The sequence below is a fragment of the Boleophthalmus pectinirostris genome, unplaced genomic scaffold (genome assembly GCF_026225935.1).
Source record: "Boleophthalmus pectinirostris isolate CB_2022bp ecotype Guang Dong unplaced genomic scaffold, ASM2622593v1 HiC_scaffold_2, whole genome shotgun sequence".
NCBI lineage: Eukaryota > Metazoa > Chordata > Actinopteri > Gobiiformes > Gobiidae > Boleophthalmus > Boleophthalmus pectinirostris.
The window spans coordinates 30,051,730-30,077,687 of record NW_026571152.1 but is presented as its reverse complement, the minus strand read 5'-3'; the positions used below and the strand labels follow the sequence as shown (position 1 = coordinate 30,077,687).

At 39.0% G+C, this 25,958-nt stretch overlaps 1 protein-coding gene across 6 annotated transcripts in view; it reads right to left on the bottom strand.

Annotated features, from left to right (window-relative positions):
• Positions 1 to 25,958, bottom strand: part of phrf1 (PHD and ring finger domains 1) — a 104,453-nt gene that overhangs the window by 20,265 nt on the left and 58,230 nt on the right. The window contains exon 20 of one of the 6 annotated variants that reach the window (XM_055155526.1): positions 24,652 to 24,905. The exons of the other annotated variants lie outside the window; for them this stretch is intronic. Within the exon in view, the coding sequence (XP_055011501.1) occupies positions 24,667 to 24,905 (239 nt within the window). The 3' untranslated portion in view covers positions 24,652 to 24,666. Of the gene's footprint in view, positions 1 to 24,651; positions 24,906 to 25,958 lie in introns of those variants that run through there. 6 annotated transcript variants of the gene reach the window in all.

Here is a 25,958-nt window from a genome sequence, read left to right as displayed (position 1 = left end):
GAGCAGGCTACTGTTGTGAATACAAAAAAAAAAGAAAAAGTTTTTTTAGTCCAGCAAATCTTGGGCTGCCTTTTTATATTCAGCTGTGTTGATTTTGTGTTTCAGTTGTGTTTATCTTGTCTATACCCGTCCTGCGTGAGTAAAGTTCATACAGAGGAGTCTTACAAAGGGTTAGGCAAGGTCTAATGTGAAACTATAAAAAGCTTTGTAAGCATAGACTGTATACGTAAATGGACATAGCTAGCCCAATAGCTGTCATGTTCCAAATAGGCTCCATCAACTCCTTCTCCGATTCACCTTGTATTAAGAAAGTGCAGCCCCTCTCTCTGTAACTGCTGCTGTCAGGCTCCTCATTTTGGACTTAAAATGTTCATATTAAATCCATGTATCATTCGTTCATTCGATTTTTCCAATATAAAACCAAAATTAAGAAAACGAAAAAAACAACTATTTTCTTCATTATTTGTCTCCAAAACCAAAATGAAAAAACGGATAACGATTCATTTTTTCAGTTTTCGATTTTGTGTTTAAATGAAGAATGGAAAAAATAGATAAAGGCCGTTTCTCGTTTATGTGACTTCTGTGACTGCGATGCCGGACTTTTCCACCGCATACGGACTGAACCAGGACTGATCCAGGTCCAGGACCACACCGGGACCAGAGCAGACTCCGAGCTTTGACTCAGAGTCTCCGCGGGATCTGAGCCTCAACTTCGAGCTCTGGCCCTGCCGTGGGCTCTGAGCCTCTGGTCTGGTCTGGTCTGGTCTCGGTCTGGTCTGGTCCCGTTGCGTGCAAGAAGCGTTGTTTTTTCCCACCATCGACTGTTTTTCCCAGGTTTTGTCCATAGCCGTCTGACTCACCTGCGATGAACTGGTGCATCCAGTTCATCCATTCTTTGTTAACTAATAGTATCTCTGCTTATTCTGTACATTTGTTGGGATGCCTCCTGTAAGTTTATTAGAGCTGTATGTATGTGACGTAAATGTGTACGCGACATGAGCAGATCTGAGTTTTGTGTCTTGGGCAGTGTAGATGGAAACGTTACGGCGGAGCGTATTAAACTTTTCCACACTGTTGGATGGTTTCAGAATTTTGCGTTTCTAAGCCCCAAAAACACCGTCACCATCTAAACGAAAGGCACTTCCGATAAAATATTTTGTCATTTTTTTCCCGCAAGAGTTCTCGTGTAAACAGGTGCTTTGTCCGTAAATTAATTCCTTTCGTGGAACTCAGCTACAGATTCTCAAGGGTTGACTGGAGTCGAACACTACGGGTGACGTCACACTCACTTAGTCCACTTCTTACAGTCTATGGGTTTAAGACTCATGCCTTATTATAACTACACTGCTCGACAATATTTTAAGCACAACAACATGACAACAATATGCTTTAGCAGCCGCCATAGGTGGATATCAGGAGTGATATTAACACCAAAAGGACATTTGTGCATGTACAGTTAAAGGATGCTACTGATGAGATGTTCAGCTGTTTTATGGGATACACATCTTCCTGATCCGCTCATATAAAAGAGCCATTCAAAAGACTTTTAGTATTTATTCATATAACATAGAGAGAAATGATGAAGGCAAAGATCTGTTTGAAATGGTTCAAACTCAGAGTGTGTGAAATGAAATTTTCTATAAATGTAAATAAAACGTTGCACTACAGTAACAATCATTTTAAAAATTGTTATTATAATCCCAAATATGTTTTTTGTGCGTAAAGCTCTCACTTAAATTGCCTGCTCTTGCAATGTTGTGCTGATTCTTGTGTTGGTTCAGAGTAAAAAATGCATAACTAAGAAAAACTAGAAAGATAAAGATTTGTCTCTTTTCAAAACTGAAATCCGTTTCCATCTGTTCACGTTAAGGAACCATTCAAAAGAGCTGACTCACTCATGAATGTCAAGTAAAGGGTGCATATTATGTAAAATCGATTGTCAGAGCTTTGAACCATGCATGTTATAATGATTCTCCCTCATTGTGAGCTTATGTGAGTTGTATTTTGAGTGAGTCATGCATGTCTGAGTAATCCTGTATTGTCCTGGGTCAGAGTTCATACATTTGCTTCTATCTGTTATCCCTGTCCAAGACCTATTGCCGACTTGCTTGTTTTTTTATCTCTATCAAAGACATCAAAACACTGCTCATTCCTGCAGTGGGGCCATATGTTATGATGATTTAAGGGTTAAGGACTGTAAGTGAAATCCAGTTCTGCGCTTTTGGACAGAACGTCAATGAGTTTGAACTGTAATCATTGTCTTACACTGTTCCAAAATGGTAAAAATAACAACAAAAGAAAATAACAGTAATACTTTTAATAACTACACCTTATTTAGTCTCATTAAAGCGTGAACAAACACAGATATGGTGCTACACATCAAGAGCAGGCAAAACTCCAAAAAACTTACCAAATTTGTACATATGTTATTAAGTTCTTTTTTCAGACCAAGAGTTTGTTTTTCATACCTGACAGTTTTGACTGCTCACTAGCGGTCTTCCTCAGAGTGGTCAGGTGATGTTGCTGTGACATTTCTGGTCAGCTGATTTAAACAGGTTATACAGGTACAGGAAGGCGTGCACATGAGCAACAAAACACAAAGCAGATCCAGAACAACGCAACTGACCACTGTAAAAGAGAGAACCACATTATGGACTGGAACGAAGCAAACATCATTGGAACAGAGGAAAACAAACATTACAGAGGCAATTGAAATACGGACACGTGATCACGGGACTATAAACCGGGACAAAGGGGCTTTTTTACTCTCACACACCTAGGATACTGTCCTGAGGAAGTCTGTCCAACACCTGTTCAAATCAACTGACCAAATCAGTGCTTTCTGTTGCATTTTCTTCTGATGAATGCAAGGAAAATGATCACAATCTACTGGTTTAAACCTGAAACACCGACCATTGATATTTGAGTAAGCTTTATTATTAATGACTCATAATACTCTATAGCAAGGGTCGTGAACCCCCGGACCGTGGACCGGTACCGGGCTGCTAAAAGCCTGACCCCCTCCCCATATGCCATATGCCGTGTGGGCTGTGTCTTCTTTCGTACACCGTGTGGACTGTACCTTCTCCCATGTTTCCCGTGCCTCTAAACCAGAAGTAAAACCAGGACTAAAATCAGATCTAAACCATGTCTAAACAAGGTCTAAACCAGGAATCAACTAACCAGATCAATGCTTTCTGTTGCATTTTCTTCTGATGACTGCAAGGAAAATGGTCACAATCTACTGGCTGAAACCTGAAACACCGACCATTGATCAGTGGATATCAAAAATCAGACAAGTTTATACAATGGAACTGTTAACTTCTCAACTACAGCTCAGGCTGCCAACAAAGAGGTGGGGTACAATTATTGACTTTTTCAAATAAGACATTTATGCCCTAACATACCTTTTTTTTTTTTTTTTTTCTCTCTCTTTTTTTGTTCTATAAGAGGGGAGGTGAAGAAAAAAAAGGAAATATGTAAATTGTGTGAGGGCTCAGTCTCAGGACTCTGTTGATGTGAATTGATTTGTGGTGATAAAAGTTAAAAAAAATAAAAATAAAAATTCAACTGACCAGAAACGTCACAGCAACATCACGTGACCACTCTGAGGAAGACCGCTAGTGAACAGTCAAAACTGTCAGGTATGAAATACAAACCCTTGGTCTAATAACATAAATTATTGGAGACCAAATGAATCTCATTGGACAAATTTGTACCTGTATATTAATGAACGTATTAGGTGCTTTTTTCCTTTTGTGGTGACTGACATATTTACAGGTCCATAGATTCATATTTTGGTAAGACTTGGCAGAAACCTCTTGTGTAGGTTTATAACTTCACCATTGAGGCACCTGTCTGCCCCTGACATTCTTCTCATTACTGGTTTTCCATAAAGCTCCAGTCAACGAGTCTCTGTTTAGCTCCTTCGCCTTAAGCACCAATCTGGCGAGCACTTAATTACTGTCGTCTGTGGGGACTGCACTTGGCTCTGCTGGAATGTTAACTTACACATTTTCACATCCTTAATGCCACAGACTTACAATTACCCAGCAGTCAGTCTGTGTACATTGGAATACTACAGTGTCCGCATAGGAAATCCTCCGTGTGTTTGTATTGCGTCTCTCGTGCGGTGATTGACCTGTACGATGTGTGTGTTTGGCTGTAGAGGCCTGGTCAACAGTTTGCATGAGGTCTAAGCCAGTAGGTTGACCAAACTGCCCCTGGCCTATTCTTGTATGAGGAGGGAGCCTGTCTGCCTGTCTCTGCTGAGAGCGTTAATCCGACTAGCACCATTTCAATCCACTCCATCAAGGCCATGTCTCGCCGACTTCTGGCATTTCTACATTTTTAGTAGTTTATTCAAGTGGGTTACCTTGTTGACTTTACTTATCAAGAATATGCACTGGTACACAATATACCTTGAAATAATAAAAAAATAAAAGAAACTAGAAAAGCACTCAGAGAGCGCAGACCTCCGCCAAGGACTACTCCCATTTTTTATATAAATTGCGATAAAATCAGTCTTCTGGATCAGATCTGGATCAGCCTTTGGAATATGAAAGAGGATCCCATTGTCCATCCCTGAGTCAAATTTCATGGGGTTTGGTCAATAATTAACCGAAGATATTGAGAAACAAAATTTTTAGCCCCATTTACCACAATGTTAACTAAAATTTCAAAGTGATCCAGAATCCAGGATTTCTTCCGGATCACCCCCAAAATGAAATCAGTTCTTCCTTTTCACATTTCCAACAAATCCTGAAAATTTCATCAAAATCGGTCCATAACTTTTTAAGTTATGTTGCTAACAGACAAACAAACAAACAAACAAACAAACAAACAAACAAACAAACAGACAAACACCGGCAAAAACATAACCTCCTTGGCGGAGGTAACAATAAGAAGCACTACTACCTAAACACGCAAAATAAATAAGTTAAAACAGACAATAACGCCTAATAAACATTGGGGAACTACATATCCTATGATTCATTTCAGTGCAGACAACATGAAGAAATATGTCTTTTACTTGAATTCTTGGGATTATGACAGTAATAACCAACACCAAAATCTTGTCATGGTATTTTAAAAGCAAAAAAGTGCCCTATCTACAATTCTACAAGCTTCTCGAAAATATCGAAATAAATATCGTACCGTGAGATGCATATCGTGATAATATTGTACTGAGCGATTTCGATATCCTACATCCCTACTGTGTATACTTCGATGGATCTTAGTAATGGTCAAGTATCAGTAGTATTTGGGCCTGGCATGATAATTATACTGACTTATTGTTCAATATACAGTATGAAAACTGGAACAATATATTTTGGAGCTCATTATTTATCATTTGTACATTTTCTTTTCAATAGTGGGGTCTTTTTTATTGTTTTTGAAGATTTAAACTTCAGAGAGTTGAAAAAGTAACTCACTGGGATAATCCTGTTTTATTGTTTTTGTATTAGTGGTAGTTTCAATATTATCATTTATCGCAGCATATCACGCTTCCAAATGTGTTATCGGGACAGACGTAGTAGTAGTAAAAGTTACTTCAAAGTCAGCGAGACAGGGCTACTACTAAGAAGCTCACGCTCATTAGGACTGATAAAGGGAATATTGATTTGTATAGAGAAACAGGCAGAACGCTGAGCAGGGCACGTCTCTCCTCCATCAGTCGTGGATTGTTGACAGCGGTGAAGTTAAAGACGTGTTATCTGTGTGTATCTACACTCATATCAGCACATCTGGAACTGACCTGTTTGTCACTCTGTCTGCGGGGTCAAAGGACAGGGTCACAGGTTCAAAGGTCATGATCACCTGTCAACTTCTGTGCAAGGGCAGTGGGAAAGAACCAAAGAATTACTCTGACACAAGTGAAGGATTGAAAACGCCAGGAACATTTTTGATGAGAAAGAGAAGAGAAATAAAGAAAAGCTGTTTTGTATTCCATGAGATGTATTCTCATTCCCTATTCAGAAGTAAAATTGACAGACTTGCATACCAATTGTTAAAGGTCCTATATTACGCAAAATTGACTCTAGTCCTGGTACAATGCATCTCTCCTGTTAAGGTTAATGTTAAAATTGTGCACTGTTCCTGTCTCAATAAGTAAGTAAGTAAGTGAGTGAATAAATAAATAAATAAATAAATAGTGAGCTTGAAGCCATGTTACAATGTTGTTACCTCATCAAAAACATACCCGGAGTTGTGTTTTGTTTGGTTCACACACATTTGAGTAAGCTTTATTATAATCTGTCTATGTCTCCAAGGCTCATAATACTCTATACCAAGGGGCTCGAACCCCAGGGCCGTGGACCGGCACTGGGCCATGGGTCGATTGGTGCAGGGCCACAAAAGCGCGAACCCCCCATACACCACTTGGACCGTGTCTTCTCACGTTCGTTGCATAGACTGTGCCTTCTCCTGTGTTTCCACGCCTCTAAACCACAACTAAAACCAGGAATAAAGTCAGGTCTAAACCACATCTAAACCAGGTCTAAACCAGGATTTAACCAGATTTAAACCATGCTGCACGGATCACATTTTCTCGAGTACATTGCATGGACCACACCTTCTCCTATACACCGCTGGTCCGTGCAAATATAGTCAGACATAAAACAGGTCCATGACGCAAAAAAGAGATGTAATAATAATCAAAATATGATATCGTATCGCCGAAAAGTCTCAAAATAATATTGTGGGCTGTCACATTATATATATCGAATCACAAGTTCCTTTGCTTGAATGCCTTGTTTTATAGTAGCAACAGTTTATAAACACAGGGAATTACATATCCCATGATTCATTTCAGTGCAGACAACATGAAGAAATTTGTTTTTTCACACCTCCCCCTATACACTGCCGGTGTGTGCAAATATTGTCAGACATAAAACCGGTCCATGACACAAAAAAGGTTGGGGATTACAGCTCTATACTATCTTGTAATGTCATGTTTTTTTGTTTGTTTGTTTGTTTTGTTTGTTTGCTTTTCAAAAATAGCTACATTTTACTTTTTGTTCAGTGGAGATTGGCAATTCCAGGTCTTTTAAACGTGAACGAAACAAAACACAACTCCAGGTCTGTTTGTAATAAGAAAACAACATTATAACATAGATCAGAAAATACTATAATATTTTAAAACAAACTTAACATTGACTTTGACTGTGACCAAGGGTTCTTTGGAGTACTTTTTGAGCACCATTACTGCAGACTCAATCATGTGTAGTGGATTGTGATGACAGTTACTTAGAATTCACTTTCGTCTGCTTACGGCTTGACAGATTGGTCAACTGAAGCCAAACTCAGGAATCTACTTGGTCCCAAGCCACATCCAACATATGTGTGTGTGTGTTTGTGTGTGTGAACCCTCCCCATACATGTGCACTCAAAGAAGGCAGCCAAAAGTGGATGTGCCTCTCGCAATAGGCCGGAGGATTTGGGTATAAATGAGCTGAGTGCGGGTGCATTAATGAATAACACACAGAGCCCTCACTTTAAACAATGACCCTGTCTGTCTCTTATTTCTCTCTCTCTCTGTCTCTGTCTCTCATTCTCACTTCTCTCTCTCTCACACATCCTCTCTTTCTCTCTCTCTGTCTCTCATTCTCTTTTTCTCTCTCTCTGTCTTTCATTCTCGCTTCTCTCTCTCACGCACACATCCTCTCTTTCTCGTTTTCTCTCTCTCTGTCTCTCATTCTCGTTTTCTCTCTCTCTGTCTCTCATTCTCGCTTCTCTCTCTCTCTCTCCTCTCTCTCTGTCTCTCATTCTCGCTTCTCTCTCTCACACACACATCCTCTCCTTCTCTCTCTCTGTCTCTCATTCTCGTTTTCTCTCTCTCTGTCTCTCATTCTTGTTTTCTCTCTCTCTGTCTCTCATTCTCATTTTCTCTCTCTCTGTCTCTCATTCTCGCTTTTCTCTCTTTCTCTCTCTGTCATCCTCTCTTTCTCTCTCTCGTCCTCTCTCTCTCTCTCTCCTCTCTCTGTTTCTCATTATCGCTTTCTCGCTTTTCTCTTGCTCGTTCTCTATTTCTCTCTCTCACATTCTCTCTCTCGTCCTCTCTTTCTCTGTCTCTCTCTGTCTCTCATTCTTGCTTCTCTCTCTCTGTCTCTTGCTCTCTGTCTCGCTTCTCTGTCTCTCTCTCTCATCCTCTCCTCTCTTTCCCTCTCTCTCTTATTCTCATTTTTCTCTTTCTGTCTCTCAGTCTCGCTACTCTCTCTTTCTCTCTCTCCTCTCTCTCTCGCTGCCCTTCCTTTCTCTCTCTTCTCTCATCCTCTCTCTCTCGCTGCCCTCCCTTTCTCTCTCTCTCTCGCATCCTCACTTTCCCTCTCTCTCATCCTCTCTCTCTCTCTCTCTGCCCCTCACTTTCTCTCTCTCTCTCTCTCTCTCTGTCTCTCATTCTCGCTTCTCTCTCCCTCCTTCTCTCACTCTCTCCCTCCCTCCCGCTCTGCCCCTCACTTTCTCTCTCTCTCTCTCTCTCTCTTCTTCTAATTCTTCTCTCTCCTCCCTTCCTCCAGCGCATCCTCCCTCTCATCGGCCCATTTCAAGGCAGAGCAAAGCGACTTCTTCATTTGGAGTGTGAGACAATGTGGCAACCCCGGCCGGCTTTGTGCGCCTGACACCCTGCAGGGGCACAATATGGCCCTGTCAGGGATCAGTGGCACCACACAATGGCCATTTACCCACGGGGCCAGTGAGGAGGGCCCCTGGGGCAGAGACGAGACGAGACCATTTCACCAGACTACTGCAGCATGTGTGTAGGGCCACCACTCAGCCAGGAAACAAGATCAGATAGAAGATTACAGAGGAAATTTAACACGGGAAAACAGCAGTCTGGGGCCACATATATGGGCACATTGGTAGGAGCAGTAGTAGTAGTGAAAGTAGTAGTGGTAGTAGCAGTAGTAGTAGTAGTGTGTAGTGCGTAGTGCCACTTAACAAGAAACACAAGATCAAACAGAAGATTATAAAGGAAATTTAAGATGGGAAAACAGCAATCTGGGGACACATACTCACATCGGTAGTAGTAGTAGTAGTAGTTGTGAAAGTAGTAGTAGTAGTAGTAGTAGTAGTAATAGTTGTTGTTGTTGTTGTGTGTAGTGCCAACACTCAAAACAAAAGAGAAGATCAGATAGATGATTATAAAAGAGATTATAAATTGTAGTCTAGGGACATATATGGGTGTATTGGTAGGAGAAGTAGTAGTATTGATAGGAGTAGTAGTAGTAGTAGTAGTAGTAGCAGTAGCAGTTGTTGTACTAGTAGTGTGTAGGGCCACTCAACATGAAAGACAAGATCAGATGGACGATTATACAAGAAGATTATAAATGTTAGTCTGTGGATATGTATGGGGGTATTGGTAGGAGAAATAGTAGTATTGATAGGAGTAGCAGTAGTAGCAGCAGTAGTTGTTGTTGTAGTAGTAGTATTAGTAGTAGCAGTAGTCTACAGCATGTGTGTAGGGCCACCATTCAACCAGGAAACACAAGATCAGATAGAAGATTATATAGGAAATGTAACACAGGAAAATGGCAGTCTGGGGACATATATGAGCACATTAGTAGAAGTAGTAGTAGTAGTGAAAGTAGTAGTAGGAGTAGTAATAGTAGTAGTAGTGGTGTGTAGGGACACCGCTCAACAAGAAAGACAAGATCAGATAGAAGATTATAAAGGAAATTTAAGATGGGAAAATGTTAGTCTGGGGACATATATGAGTGTATTGTAGTAGTAGTAGTAGTAGTAGTAGTAGTAGTAGTAGTAGTTGTAGTAGCAGTAGCAGTAGTAGTAGTTTATATGTGTGTAGGGCCCCCACTCAAACAGGAAAGACAAGATCAGATAGAAGATTATAGAGGAGACAGCAGGCTGGAGTCATATGTGAGGCAACTTTTTTTTTTTTTTTCTCGCTGGGTTATGTCAAGGTTGGATCTAAAAAAAAGTAGTAGTAGCAGTAGTACTAGTAGTAGTAGCTGGAGTGGTGGAAGTACCTGCAACTGTTTTGGAATTTAGAAGCAGAGGTAGTAGTAATTGTTTTAGAAAATGTTTAAGCAAGCAAGTGTAAATAGATTGTTGTAGTAGTAGCTGAAATAGTACTGGTAATTCTGTAGTAATACATCAGTATTATGAATTGATTCATTACAACAAGTAAGAAAAGAAATATTTCATTGTCGTGTTTTGTGCAACTACAAAGAAGACAGGATTGAATGCAGAATAAACAGAACTTGTGCCAGCGATTGATAAAGGGAGAGGACACCCAGCCAAAGGGGTGCCTCTCCCTCGGGACACCCCACAACCAGCACAGCACAGAGGGGCCGGGAGGGCGGGGCCGGTGGTTCTTGGAGCTGAACTTGGATGCTTGATCAGAGCCAAGCACAGTGTCCGCCCTGAGCAAACACAAACAGCCTCTATGGGACAAGAGCTGGGTTTTCACCTTCACCGCTTCACCCATTAACCTCTGTCTCCTTTGAAAGAGAGCGGTGGGTGGACAGCAGTGGACAACAGAGGGGTCTGGGGTGGCCTTGGGGGGCAGAGGTGGTGACCCGTGGGGGCTCCAAGGACAGAGGGACAGAGGCCAATGAGTGCGCTAAACTTCACCATCAGTCTCCCACATCAGCTCTTGACACGGTGCAGAAGGTTTGGGCTAAACAGGTTAGCTGGACAAACAGAAAGGGAGAGAGCTGCTTTCATGGGGTGGGAAAGGGAGACCACAGAGGAGACATGACCTCGTGACCTTTGATGATTAGATTATTAAAGGTGACAGGATCGCAAGCAAAGATGTACACTACAAGTCAAGTTTGGACTCACCCTCTCATTCACTGTTTTACCACTTCCTGCATTTCATGTACACACAGAAAACATCAAATATATGAATTAAAATATTATGGAATTATGTAGCAAAGAAAATAAAAGTTTACTATTATTTACTACTACTACTACCACTACAACAACTACTACTACTAATTAGAAATGAGCAAATCCTTAAATTACCTACCTTTTGCTTTGTTTAAAAATATTTAGTAGCATTATTTAACTTCTTTAATAAATAATTCCATATATCTTACTTCATAAAAAAAAAAAAAAAAGTTTGAGTTTGTGCCAAGAGAGAAACAATAATGACACATGCTACAAACACATTGTAAACAACAGAAAAGCACATTTCTCGAAAAGGAGTGGGAAGAGGAAAAACTTATACATTGAATGAGATGGTGAGTCAAAACTTTGGATTGAAGTAAAATCACAAGAACAGGCACTGAAATGGGAGATGACTATAGCGAACTTTTAATTCCTGAGAAAAAAAAAAGGGACTTTTTCAGTCTGAATCAGCACTAGAGAGTAGTGATTCCAACAAATGTAAAGTCAAATGTTAAAAAGATTGTATTGCACTTTGCTTATTCATTTAAAGTTTTTGATCAGAGCTGCATTGCACATTTATAATTTATTTATTTAATGTTTTTGTTGATATGGATGTGAGAATGTGTCTATATTTATTCATTTTTACTGCTACAGATTTGCTCTGTCAAAGTTTTGGTGAATTTTGTACAATGACAATAAATCGAAATCTAGTGGCCAACATCCTGTATCCTCCAATTATGTAAAAAAAAAAAAAAAAAAAAAAAAGAAGTGGGCCATGAGACTAATTGTTCATTGAAAAGTGAAATTGAGTACCCTAAAGATTTAAACACACACTGCCAAAGAATACAACATAACACAACAAATTTCTTTATAACATGGTAGAAATCTCATAAGTTGTTTTTGAATAATACTACAATAACACCATGACCGCCATGACCTCAGTGAACTCCTTCATCAGAATTATTGTGTTACATTGGGCTTGTCAGGCATGAAAACATGATAATCTATGATGAGCATTCCCGGTGCTATGAAATAAAAACCCTGTAGAGACGTGTTAGCAATATTATGTGATAATATACACTGGGGGGATGCCTATTATTTCATACATTAGTTTCAATTTACAAGCTTGGCACACCTATGGACGCATATTCTCCATACTCAGTGGTGTTTTTTTAAATCGATTAGTACAATCACTGCATACAGAATAGTTTCTTGCTCAAGCTGAAATCAAACATTCATCTTAAATTGGGTTGATGCACTGCTTTTAAATGACACAGTCTCGTAAAAATAAAATACTACCTATAGTACGAAAAATGTAGTAACAGTGGGCTGGATTAAAGGTGCACAGTGTACATTTTCAGTTGGAGTTCTGTCACCTTCTTGTTTCTATGGATATGTCAATGAATGTTCCACAATATGACATTAAACAGATCTATCTTACATTTATTCAATTACAGGTGGTTTTATTGCTCTATATTACCTGTAAGCAGGGTTGCTTCTACACAGATCTGACCTGTAACTTGGTCTAGTTTGGAATCCATGATGATCGAAAGTTTTAATACCATACTGTGAAACATTCCAGACAATAACATGTCCATAAAGAAACACATTTGGCAGATCCTGCATAAGAAAAGCGCCTTTAAATTGCCCATGTTATGCTGTTTTCTTATCTATGTGTATAATGTTGTTTCCTCCTGTTATGTTTTGTTTCATTCACACATGTTTAACACAAACCCTGCATATTTAGGCTGATTTCTTCTCTCTAACAGTTCCAACTTGTGATGTCATGAGGTAATACAAAAAGTGTTTCAACTCCATAAAGTTTTACTACAATCATTTGGATCATTTCAGCCCTGGAATTGCTAATCTCTACTGAACTAAAAGTAAAAAGTTGCTGGTAACTTGAAAACTACCACTACATGACATCACAAGGTGGAACAGAGCATTTTGAGATGTAAACAAACTAATAATAAAGAATTACTTAAACAAAACACAATTCCAGGTATGTTTTTGATGAGGTAACAACATTCTAACACGACTTAAAGATCACAAGAGTCAATTTTGTGTAATATAAGACCTTTAAAGATGCATCTTGCGTTCACTACCTGAAAATTATAATCAGTTGTTGTCTTTTTTGGAACAAATTTTCCAATAATCCTGCTTCCCAGTGCCTCATTCTAATTAAATGGTGCCCTGTGATGTGGCTGTACTCTGCTTCCGGACCAAACGTTTGCGCTCACCTTAGTTGGGGGTCATCCTGCTTCTGATTATCTGGGTCAGTGCTCACTATTTTCAGCCCCTCTGTGACAGGGAGATGCATTAGTAATCTGGGAGAGTATTCCGGGTTTAGAAGGGGAAAGGAGAAAAGTGCTGTGGTGGGGGTTTGTGTGTGTGCCCCTGTACCAGCTCCCAGCGGTGGGGCTCATGTGTGATGGAGCCCGTGTCTGTGGCTCACGTCTATAGTTCATGTAGTCATCTGGGGCTGTGGGCTGGGACCCGCCGTGCCCTCTTTATGTTGCAACATCCAGGCAAAGTGTTGCAACATGGCTTTATAGGTATAGATCTAACACCGTGTAAGAAGAGGTACACACGTTGCTTACAAGTTTGCTTACTGAACTGAAAATAAATTAAATATTAACACACTTTGAACAAACATCAATGTAATCTATGATATGATATAATTTTATGCCACTAATTGAAAGTTGAGCAGACTCCAAACTGTTTTACTTCCATTTTTCTCACAGGTATTTAGCTTTAAATTATAACATAGATCCCCATTTTTACATTTTGTTTATTGTAAATCTTAATATTTCCAGATTGAGCTCTTGCTATTCTTGTTCAATTGCTCTTCTTTCTTAAAAATGATTAAGTTTGTGGATGACGCCACAATCGACGTTGGCTGGACCGGCTGGTGACCTGGTGCCATGGAAACAACCTGGAGCTCAACACCCAGAGGACATGATAGAGATTGATTGATTGATAGCATTTATATAGCGCCTTTCAAGATACCCAAAGTGCTTTACAGTTCATTATTCAGTCACTCCACACTCAGTGGTGGTAAGCTACTACTGTAGCCACAGCTGCCCTGGGGCAGACTGATGGAAGCGAGGCTGCTAATCTGCGCCATCAGCCCCTCCGACCACCACCATCACTCACGCACACACCACTTTCATACTAGGCAATGTGGGTGAAGTGTCTTGTCTAAGGACACAACGTTTTTTGCCACTGGCGCCCCAGGAGAGAGATGATCCTGGGGAGATGATCAGGAGACATTGGAGATGATCAGGAGACAGTGGAGATGATCAGGAGACAGTGGAGATGATCAGAGGACAGTGGAGAAGTTCAGGAGACAGTGGAGATGATTAGAAGACAGTGGAGATGTCAGAAGACAGTGAAGATGATGATGGACTTTATGAAAGTCACAGCACCCCTGTTCCCCCCTTCGCTCTGACTGACAACCCCATCACCACTGTGGACTCCTTTCACTTCCTCAGCACCACCATCACCCAGGACCTCAAGTGGGAAATGAACATCAGCTCCAGCATCCAGCAGAGGAGGTTCTTCCTGCAGAGGGCAGCTGAGAAAAGCTAAGCTCCAACCCAGATGATGATGGAATGTTCTACATGGCCGTCACTGAGTCGATCCTCACCTCCTCCATCACCCATAATTGTGGATCTGTTAAGAAAATGATCTGCTGCAGTCTCCATCTCTCCAGAATCTGTCTTCAGGACTCAGGAGTGAGCAGATCTGATCACAGCTGACCCTTCTCACCCTGGACATGGACTATTTAAATTAACATACTTGTACTTTTGTTGTCCTGCCCATATTGAAAATTCTCATATCACGCAGAACAAATTATATAACTTCTTTTTAAAATAAAAAAGAAGAATATTTTATCTTTTTGAAATAAGTAATAATTTGGTGCTAAGGTTGTTGATTCTGTGAAAATCCATGCTGTTTCTCTGTCCTTTGTCTCGAGTGGATCTGGAGCCATATCCTGTCCCGCAATTTCATGTCTTGTGAAACAGGATACTTGTCTTTGTAATGTTTTTGTTCTTATTTTTAAAGCGTGTGGTTTTGTCTGGCCAGGTAAATTTAAATGCATGCCCTTATTTAACTTTATCATACTATATATTATTATTCTTTGTTTTATGGGTAACAGTAACGTCTAAGCAAGTTCCTAGTTTGTGAATTTTGTTCACTGACACTGACAATAAAACTGTCATCTGATTCTGTTATAAAAATGTTTATGTGACATTTTTAACCCTGTATATGACCTGGAGGCATGAAAGCACTTACTCAACTGTGAGTAAACTAATGATGAGGGAACACCATTAAAAAACATGGTGAAAAGCTCAGCCGATTTTAAACAATATGTCCCCTTTAAAACAATGATAAATGCTTAATGTTCCCAGACTAATAATGCATAAGCACTTACAAGGCCGGCCAGGTGCGGCAGGTGAAAGGTGAGTAGGTCCAGCAGAGGTACACCTGGACACTGTCAAAGGTGCAGACTCATTAATACTGGTCACTGGTTTGTGTGGAAAATCCCAGGCTGCGGTTGTGGGAATATATATTTTACATAATTTTAAAAGGATTTAGACTTTTTTGTTTTTTGTTTCAAATTGCAGAGCTCATTTACCTCAGTCCCTTTATGGTACATCATGGTACAGGTCGTCATAACAAAGTGCCACACCACTGAACAGTGACAGGAAGAATATTTTGAAATGTATTTAGTTACAGAATACTGAATATTGCTGTATCGTGAATACTTTGAATACTTTTACACCGAGTTGCATTATATTATAGTGTAAAAACATGACATATAATTACAAATAACTTGATTTTTGTTCATTCATTTGTGTCTAATTAGAGACCAAAAAAATCACAAACAAACATTGCAAAAGCAGCGTTTTCTATTTTTCTCAATAATGTGCAGTTAAAAGTCAAAATTAAGTGATGCTTCTAAATATGTTGATTAAAAATTATTTAAATGTATTCTGCATACCACAAAATGAAAAAAGTAACTGTACCTGTACTGGATACTGTTACTCAAAATTACTCAGAACTTGTGAAGAGTTCATTTGCAAAAACAGTCATTGGAGGTTTGTAGTTTACTCTTAGTATAGTAATAGTTTCAAAAGTCACATCAATTTTACTGCTGACAACTAACAAATTAATATTCCATCTCTTCTTGATAAAATCCACTATACATTGTTGTCATTCATAATACCTGTAGAAGATGATAACAAAAAGAATAAAAACTTTCTCTGGCCTTGTACCTTGTGTCTTTCAGCCTCTGAGTCAGGTGTTTTTATCGTCCAAACGTGAAGCCACTCCCACTTCCCAGTACAGAACTGTTTGTAGAGCAGAGGTCAGGTTTGTCTGTTATTTTGTCAGAGGGATAATTATAGAGGGAGCCTGTAATTAATGTTTGTTTGTTTTTATAATATCATTTAATTGTACAAGGAATCTAGTCTGGTGTGATAATGTGGTAATGCTGTAAGTGGTTTATTTCAAAATGAATAACGTTCACTCAATAAAAATTAGAACGTGCTCAAGTGGCGAGAGTTCCACATCGTATTTAGCCATTGTCCGTGTGTTGAGCTTTGTTGACTGATGTATATTTAAGTGGGGACCATATGGCTCAGGCACACACTCACAGTCTCGTTTATGGGCCTAAACAAGCAAGTCCTCCAACCTCTGATCTGGAGCTGCCCTTGCTTTTATTAGCAGTTCTACCAAGGTATAATGTGGGTAGTAAACTCGCATGCATGCATCTATTCATCAGTCTTTTTTGCTAATTTGTGATTGAAATATGCATCCTACTCCATAGATTTTTGTATTGATGTATAATATTTGTTTTCTCATCTGAACTGATCAACATGCCCAATTCCAGCCTAATTATTTTTATTTAATGTTGTTGTATTTTATTTTATATTCTTTGCCTCTTTTCCATTTGAAGGTGCATGCTGTCCTGTTGTGTTTTTGTGTTTTTGTGTAATGTCTGCACAATCTAGCCAAGTTAACATCTCTTGAATTAAGAAAGTTTTGTTATGATTTCAGTAAATTTCACTGCCAGTGGAGCAAAACTTGTTGTACTTAAAATATGAAAATACATCTTGATACACTTAAACAAAGAAAAACAACAACTCTGTGCACTTAAAATAAGAAACAAAATCAAATATTGCTTGAATTTACACACTTATTTCATTGCTAGATAATTTTACTTGTCAAGTTGAATGAACTCAAATAAAGTAAAATATTCATAATTTCAGTAATTTTAACACTTAAATATTGTTTTTTGCAGTGTATGTATGTTTAAAATATTTAAAAGCAAATAAAACTGACTCTTGTGAGCTTAAACCATGTTATTATGTGGTTACCTCCTCAAAAACAGACCTGGATTTGTGTTTTGTTTCATTCCTGTTTGAATAATCTCTCTGTCTACATTTCCAAAGCTCAAAATGCCCTGCTCCAATTTGTGTTTCATGAAGCAGTAGTTTTCAAGTTAACCGCTGCTCTTTTACCTTATAGAGTCTTATAGAGATTGGTAATCCCAAAGTCAAAATGATCCAAATGATTCTAGTGAAAATATATGGAGTAGAGGTCTGCGCGGGACTGAAATTTTGCCTGCATCTGCAATATTTTGTCCCGCTCCCGCCAGCAAGTCCCGCAAGGTAGGGAACGCTCACTTTCTTAAGTTCTATCAAGCACAGAGAAGCGAAAAGGAATTGTTTAATATGTCTGTGAGATTCAACCACATACACACATTTAGGCTGCTTAAAATGTTTTTATTAATAAAATATAAAATATCCAGTACAAATTATGCATGATAGGCATACATTCATCATTTGTATTTTACTTTACAGTGCAGGGCTCTAGTATGGATATTAAAAATTGAAGCACTTCCTGTATTACCACATGACATCACAAGGTGGAACAGAGTGTTTTCTGTTTAAGAGAAGAACTCAGTCTAAATATGCAGGGTTTGAGTGTTAAACATGTGTAAATGAAACAAAACACAACTCCAGGGATGTTTTTGATGAGGAAATAACATTATAGCATTGGTCAGAAAATAGAGTGAAATGGGTTCTTTAAAATGAAAACCATTAATGCAGGCACACGGGTGTTTGGTCAAAGACATAGTTCCCATAAACTCATCAGCCCATTCTCAGTCCTTAATTATTCAAGAATGAAAGAAGAACAAGCTTTTTATAAGGCCAGACTGAATAGACAATAAATTAGACTCCTGTTGTTCTGTCTGGCTATATGTCGTAATGTACAGTAATGCTGCACAAAGCCCAAGAGGAAATATGTGACAGCCTTCCATACACACCCATACAGTCCCCCCCATTGTGGAGGTTCACTTTGAGGCGTGTCCTGACACCTCCGGTTGCAAGAGTGTCCCCACGGGCGCTGCCACAGGTTTATTTAGAGCTGTGAGTATGTTCGCGCTGCACAGCTTGTCTGAATGGAGATTCTCAACATGTGGTTTAGTCCCCTCCTCCCCCAAACTCAACCCTTCAACCCTCTGAACCCCAAACACACCATCTGGCCTGTTCCCCTGCGCACTGCACGTCCTACGGATCGAGCCGGGATGAGCACAGATGTGATGTCAGCATATTACCATCAATTCCACGGTGTCTGGCGCTATTAGCATTTGTTGATCTCGCCAAATTTGTTTGAAATGAAGAAAATGTCACAGCACTACAAGGAGCAATCGTAAACAATATGATTAAATTCTTGCACATGAAGTTGCAATTATTTTTTCTTCCTCAGAACAAAGTATCAAAAACTGCCATTCAGTTTGTCATAAATGCCCCTGGATCATTACAAAATAATAAAACAAATTGTAAAGTAAAGTTTAAAGGACCCATATTAGTCTACTTTCTGATAATGTTGTTTGTTATAATGTCATAAAATGCAGCAGGTAACTTGAAAACTACCACTTCATGACATCACAAGGTGGAACAGAGCATTTTGAGCTTTGGAAATGTAGACAGACTAATAAGAAAGAGTTACTGAAACATGTGTGAATGAAACAAAATACAACTCAAGGTATGTTTTTGATGAGAGAAAAGCGCACAATAATGGAATCTTAAAAGACGTATTAATGTAATCACAAAAATTTTAAATACAAACATTTCGTGTTGGTTAAGATGCGTTAAGTTATACATATTTATAGTGGAGTGAATAATAAAAATAGTTTCTTTCTTGTGGGAGTGTGAGAGAGTGGACAGACTGTGGCTTGAGCAGAACACTGAATGCCCATGAGCCCATGACCTCGGGGGGTCAGGAATCATTGTGCGGTGAGCCTACGCTGTGTGGTCTCTGGTGTATAATTGACATTTAATGAAGGCTTGGTTAGTGAGGGGCCATAGAGACACTGGGGAGAAGAATGGAGGAGCGGGGTGAAACAGGGGCACCGGGATTTATGGGCCAGAGCGCACTGAAAATGGGCTAAGAAAGTGCAAAGAAACGCAATATCTGCTTCTGAGGAGAAATTTGGCTTGAGAGGATGGAGTGGAGGCAATAAATGAAAAATAAAGAATGGCTATAGGAGCTCCTGGAGAAGAGGTGCATCCTGGGATATGCAGAGGAGCAGACGCCGCAGTCTGTTGTCTGGCTGCCAACTCCATCTGTCTACTTTCACATCACTTCCATCAAACATTTGACTAAAGCAAGACATGGAAATTCACATTGGAGCACCATGTGGAGGCACAAAGCTTGGGTTTTGTTATAAATGAGAGCTGCAGAAGCTGATGAATCTTTTCAGATCAAATTTATTTAAAAAAAAGTGTGACTCATCTGTGTGACTCATCTCCTGCCCAGCGCAGTGTTTAAAAAGCCCATATTACTCTATATTTGTATCTATGTTATAATATTGTTTCACATCACAAACATACCTTAAAGGAAGCTGTTAACTTGAAAACTACCGCTTCCTGACTTCACAAGGTGGAAGTGATTATTTTGAGCTTTGGAGATGTAGGCAGACTAATAATAAAGGGGTTACTCAAACATGTGTGAATGAAACAAAACACAACTCCAAGTATGTTTTTGAGGAGGTAATAGATAACATGGCTTAACGCTCACCTTTAATTGTCACTGCGCTTTAAAGTAAATAACATTTACTGCATTCCCTTTTATGCTCTCTGAAAGATGTATTCTGCTCTTATGGAGGTTTAATCCCCTAATGCTACATCAAAAACTCCAGAGATCTATAGGTCTCAAGGTGAGAAAAACTATAAGATGCGTTTGGAAGGGCATGACTTTGTGAAGTTTCCTAAATTTCCCTTTTTTCCCTGACTTATTATGCAGACATCACATTCACATAGACACAGGTCAGGTGTCTTAACCTTTGGGCTGGGGTCACTTTATCCAGTCACTCACTGCCACACAACAAGGTAGCCTATATGATTTCCTCTCTTTGTTGGATTATTTTTGTCCATGTCTGTGGCTTTAAATCACAGTTATCCTTTCAAACTTTTACCTCTTCCTCCACCTCAGCTGGAGAACTGTCCAACCTGTCCATCTCCTCTTCACCACTACCATCTGTGCCCCAAGTAGCAATATTTTCTCACTTCCTTATTTGGATATTTGACTTGTGAAAACAAGCTTAAGATTAGCTCTAAACCTGTCATAATAATCTTTGTTTTATGATCCTTTATCCGGAACAAACAGAAATAAAATGGGGTAATAATACGCATTATAGATGAGGACTATAATTTGTTCTGCCTCTTACAATATGTCTTTATTGAAATAACACACTCTTTAACCACTGCTTCTCACATCAAAGTGTCTCCCTCGCTCTGTATTATGTTCTGCATCCTGTAAAGGGCTAATAATTTCCCTTCCCGCCAATCTCATTTGCCTATTGCTCAGTAGCAGACTCCTTGTTTTGAAGGCGTGTCTGTGTATTATCTACGTCAAACTAACTGAAGTTGGCCCAGTATCAAAGTCTGCTCCTGGGGGAAACCCACACTCACTGACAAAGGCCCACGTTACAAAATAGACCAGAGGTTAGCTCGTTTGGTGTACGGCTCCGTAGCTCCAGGTCTTACAACCATAAGAATTACAGGCTGCACAAAAAGGTAATGCATGCTCTAATTCTACCACAGTGCATGTAATTGAAAGAGTGAATCTTGCTGAGTTTACCACATGAAAGTGCCCTATAATAACTACGGTTAAACATAACTGCAGAGATGGTCCAATTAGCATCCATTAAACCATGTAGGTTTGTTTAAACTCCTGCTGTTTTGGTAAATTGAGAAAGTTAACGTTAACAAAAGACTTCAAATGCCGTTACTGAATCTGGCCTATCTACTATCAGAAAGAGGAACAAATGGGACACAGATCATTAAGCAATTATCTGGGCCCTGTTATCACTGCTAATGTCTCAAAACCTCACAGTCAGCCTGTACATCACAATAGAAAACAAGAAAGGGCCCAGAGCTGATCCCTGATGGACTCCCACAATGAACACCTCTCTTCTCATTAATTTTGTCACAGACCTACACTTGACACTCATGTCTTTTATTGCTATTACATTACACATTGTCAATAACATGTATTAGAAGTTAACAAGAATATATGATTTCATGTTAAGCAAATTATACTCCCCCATTCATTGTTTAGGCTCAGCATAAATAAATAATGATGCTCCACTTTGTCAACATTGTAGACATGTTGGTTTAAAGTTGCCCTGTATAACTTTTTTTTTTTAATAACATGACATTATCTCCATGGAGACAAAAAAATTGTGTGACCAGGCCAGGTTACATGTCACATCTGTGGGAAGGCAACCTGGCCCACTAGCCTGATTAATCACCCGGTTTCACTTCGTAGAAACCATCTGACCTTGCAGTGTTAGAATTCATTTGCTCAAAAGTAGGTGGATACTTTTTTCATTTAACCAATCGCCGCTATTCAGGGCTAACAGGTATATTAAGCTTTTCCCAAATCCCATAGGAAGAAGGACAATTACGTCTTTCCCCTTGATAATATTCACCAAACATTCTCTTTGTTCCGACTTTAAATCCTTGATCTCGGGAATCGTTGCCAACAAAGAATGTATGGCTCTTCGCTGGTGCCGTCTAGTGTTTTCTGATTCCTGACCTAGTCGCTGGAGAGAAATGAAATTGAGTGCAGGCACTCGGTGGCACCAGCCTGGCTACCTGCCCACAGTCAGAATGCTTAATTTTCAATGTATTTTTATCCATAAAAACACCTGTTATTGAATAAATATAAGATAAACATCAATACAATACTGTGGAACATAGTCAAACAGAGGCAAAGTATTAACATCTCCATGGAAACAAGCAGACAGCTGAACCTTCCACCAGAAAAATTACATAGCGCACCTTGAAGAATATGCTGATATGCTGCATCGCCAACACCTACACTTTTGTTTGGTGAGCAGTATCAGACTCAATTCCTGTGTATATAAACCGATGAGAACGCTATACCGGCTCACCAGGACACATATCATGTTTCCTCAAGCTGAAAATAGTATGTGGACATTCTGCTGCTGTTAGAGAAACATCTGAAAGAATAAATGTTTTGGGAGTTTTGTGTCTTGTTTTAGTAGAAACAAACCACATAAAGTGCAGAGTGAGCAGAAAACTTGTAAATCTACTGCTTCTCTGGGGTTTAAGGCACTCGGAATATAGAGGAGAGCGCCACGGAGAGTCCTGAGGGAGAGGAGCGCGCAGTCATGTGACATATCCAGTACAAATAGATGTTTTTTTGTATTGGAGCTCATATGGGGACTTTCAAGTGATTTGGGTTTATCACATTTACAACATGATGTCCACCTGCTTAATTCTTATGATTCTTGTTAAAGGGACAGTTCAGAATTTTGGACATAGGACCTCATTTCCTAGTTAGCCAGAGTATTGGAGACCTGTGGAGACATTTTTTTAAAAATCCATCCAGTTGTATTTGCAGAGGTCGCTGGTTATTATGCCACACTATCGATGTGAATGTCTGTGTTGATAGAATCATGTCTGAAATAAAACTAACCTTGCATCTCATGAACCGTCTCACGTTGAGGGACTATTTTCTCATATATCAGTCCGCCGCTGCCAAGCTTTCTATCAGGAACTACAACTCGCTGCTGCTGCTCAGACATAAATCCTTCAAATGCAAGGTTGGCTTTACTTCTAAAATTATTCTCTCGACATACACATTTACATCGATAGTCTGGCGTAATAATAGATTTGCTTCTGGTGTTTTGTGGAGTGGGTAAGACTGTTTTTAGTGGCAAGCTAACTATGGCCATTGACATGCACTAGCCTAGCACCAGTGACCTCTGTAAATACAAGGACTGGATAAAATAATTTTTAAAAAGTGTCTCCATATGTCTCCAACACTCTGGCTAACTAGGAAATGAGATCCTATGTTCAAAACTCCGAACTGTCCCTTTAAAGATGCATTGTGTAACTTTTGCCACCTGCTTTTCTCAATGAAGATCTTATTGCTTTGTCTGAAATGTTTCACAGTATGGCATTAAAACATTCAATCATCATGGAGAGCAAACCAGGTCAAGATAGCAGAATAATGGCATATCCATAGAAATTGGCAGGTGAAGGACTCCCCACAAAAAAAGTTACGTAATGCACTGTTAATATCCAGATATGTATTTGTTCTTGTTGGCATTACATGAAACATACACTGCAATGTCACTGAGTTGAGAAAAAGATAAGGGGAAGTAATATCTTTAAGCAAACAACATATAAGGCCTTCACTCACTCAGAGAAGGCTGGTAAACACATAAACCTGCCAACACTGAAGACTAGAGCCTGTTATGTTGTGTGTGAACTGTATGTGGTGCATATATTTTTCCATCGTGTACTTTCTGTCTTATGTTTGTAGTTCCTATGTACATTCTGTCTTGTCCTGTGAATGTTATTTTTATTGCTTCATTAACATTCGGACCAGGGGATTACAGTTCGGGTTTTTTAACTCATATTTAATCATGAGTTTTATGAAATTGCACTGTCCCCTTTCAAATTTTTGTCTTGAATATGAGTGTAGTGGACCAAAGAGGAAGGCGAAGCCAAGGTATAAAAATAAATAAAAATTTAATCAAATCAAAAAAAAAAAAAAAGTGTAATTTAACAAAGGCTCAAATTAGGTAAATCATTAACAAAAAGCTGGGTCCAAATGATCAAATTGAACAGAAGAAATATAATCCAACCAGACAAAGGAACAGCGGTGTTTGAATACATGACGGCCAACAAAAACTGAACACAAGAGGGGGGATTTGAACTAAATAATTAACTAAAACTACTAACTTAATCAAAGTAACAAGAAGGCAAATAAGAAAAATAAAGAAAATCATACTTGATAATAAAGTGACCTTAAACAAACTATGGATGGTCTCTGCCGTTTGGCCACTCAAACAAAAGAAAAGAACAGGTGCAAGTAAATAATTCAGACTAATATTAACTAAAATTTGTGCACCCAAATTAGAAATTGTATTAAAGTATGTGTGCTGTAATTAACTTAATGTAAATGAAATGAAATTATATTAATACTGTGGAGTGGTGGAAGATGTATCCACCACAATGAGGTAATAACCTTTAAATAAATGATTAATAATAATAAAATTAAGTGCCCATAAGATCAAATTGCTTTGGCAGCGTTAGATATGTTTTTTATTTTTTTACTTTTATATATACATTCATATAATTATACCTTATTTGACATCTCTTGCTATTTTTGTTACTTATTTTGATTTTACTATTACCATTTACATATTTGCTCTTTGTTATTATATTATATTGTGATCATTTCTTATTCTAGCGTATTACATTATAGGAACTTGTTCACCTTTTCTGTGAAGTCGGCATTTTCTGTTGGGAAAACATTATGCAATGTTAACTGTTTTATGACACAAACAAATACATACCCCGGAGCCATGAAGTGCAACGCTTGCCTCTTCGAGCACTTTCTGAGCTCCTGCTTCTTGTCTTGTGTCCATTCCTTCACTCCAGCTCTTTCACAACAGTCAGTTAACGGCTGCAGGACTGGGGATGTGTGCACTATAAACACTTGAGGAGAAAGCACATTATAGTACACGCCTTCTTCCTGAGCTCCTCCTGTCGATGGCGTGTGAGAGGTTATGACATGTCAGAAATGAATGACCCAAAGCTATCTGCACTTAATGAAAAACCGTTAGCTGAAGTATGCTGGAGGCAAATCATTTAACATTGTTCTGGGATTGTTTTGGAAAGTTACAGATGATGTATAAATTTGATGTATAGTGGTCAGCCTTTTATATGCAGGGGTTTGTACGCTGTCACTACACTTAAAGCATTAACACATGTACTGGTGATGCATGGAGAGTTCTGTGAATACCTGGACGCGTGCCCTCCAGGTGAGCTGTCAGTCATAGCATAATAGTAGTGGTGCACAGTACATGAGATTATCCACTTAAGAGATGACACCAGTGAGCTCAAGCAAAGCCCCAGAATTAGACTGTGAGAAGTATTTAAAATAAAAGAAACATTCAGAAATTGTGTGGTTTCTATTCTAGCCCATTTTCTTCTATGGAGAGTTTCAAGTAAGATAATATATGTTTTAACTGTCTTATTTTGTTTTGCAAAGCAAAGTCCAAGAACAGCAAGAGAAGAAAAAAAAATGTAAAGAAAATAAAATAGAAAAATATTATAAAAAGCTTTACAATAAACAGAAACTAACACAGCCCTGTCCCAGAAGTACAGCAAAGGCTAAAAATAAAAAAGCCAGAAACTTGTTAACTTACAGAAATTAACAATAGGCGGTCCTTTTTTTAAGATAGTAGACCCCTTTCTGTTAGTCAGGCTGGTGCCACCTAGTGCCTCCACTCAATTTCATTTCTCTCCAGCGACTAGGTCAGGAATCAGAATACACTAAAAGATTTGAAAGAACTCCAGAAGTTGTAGATTTGCGCACTGGCCAATCAGCGAAGAGCCGTGAAGCAGTGACATCAAACTCAAGTGTCTGTCTGGGTCCCTTTTGTGGTACAGCACAACAGTAAACAAAGCGGTCGAGATGGATGTAGACGAAGCCATACATTCTGTGTTGGCAACAATTTTTTAGATCAAGGATTTAAAGCCGGAACA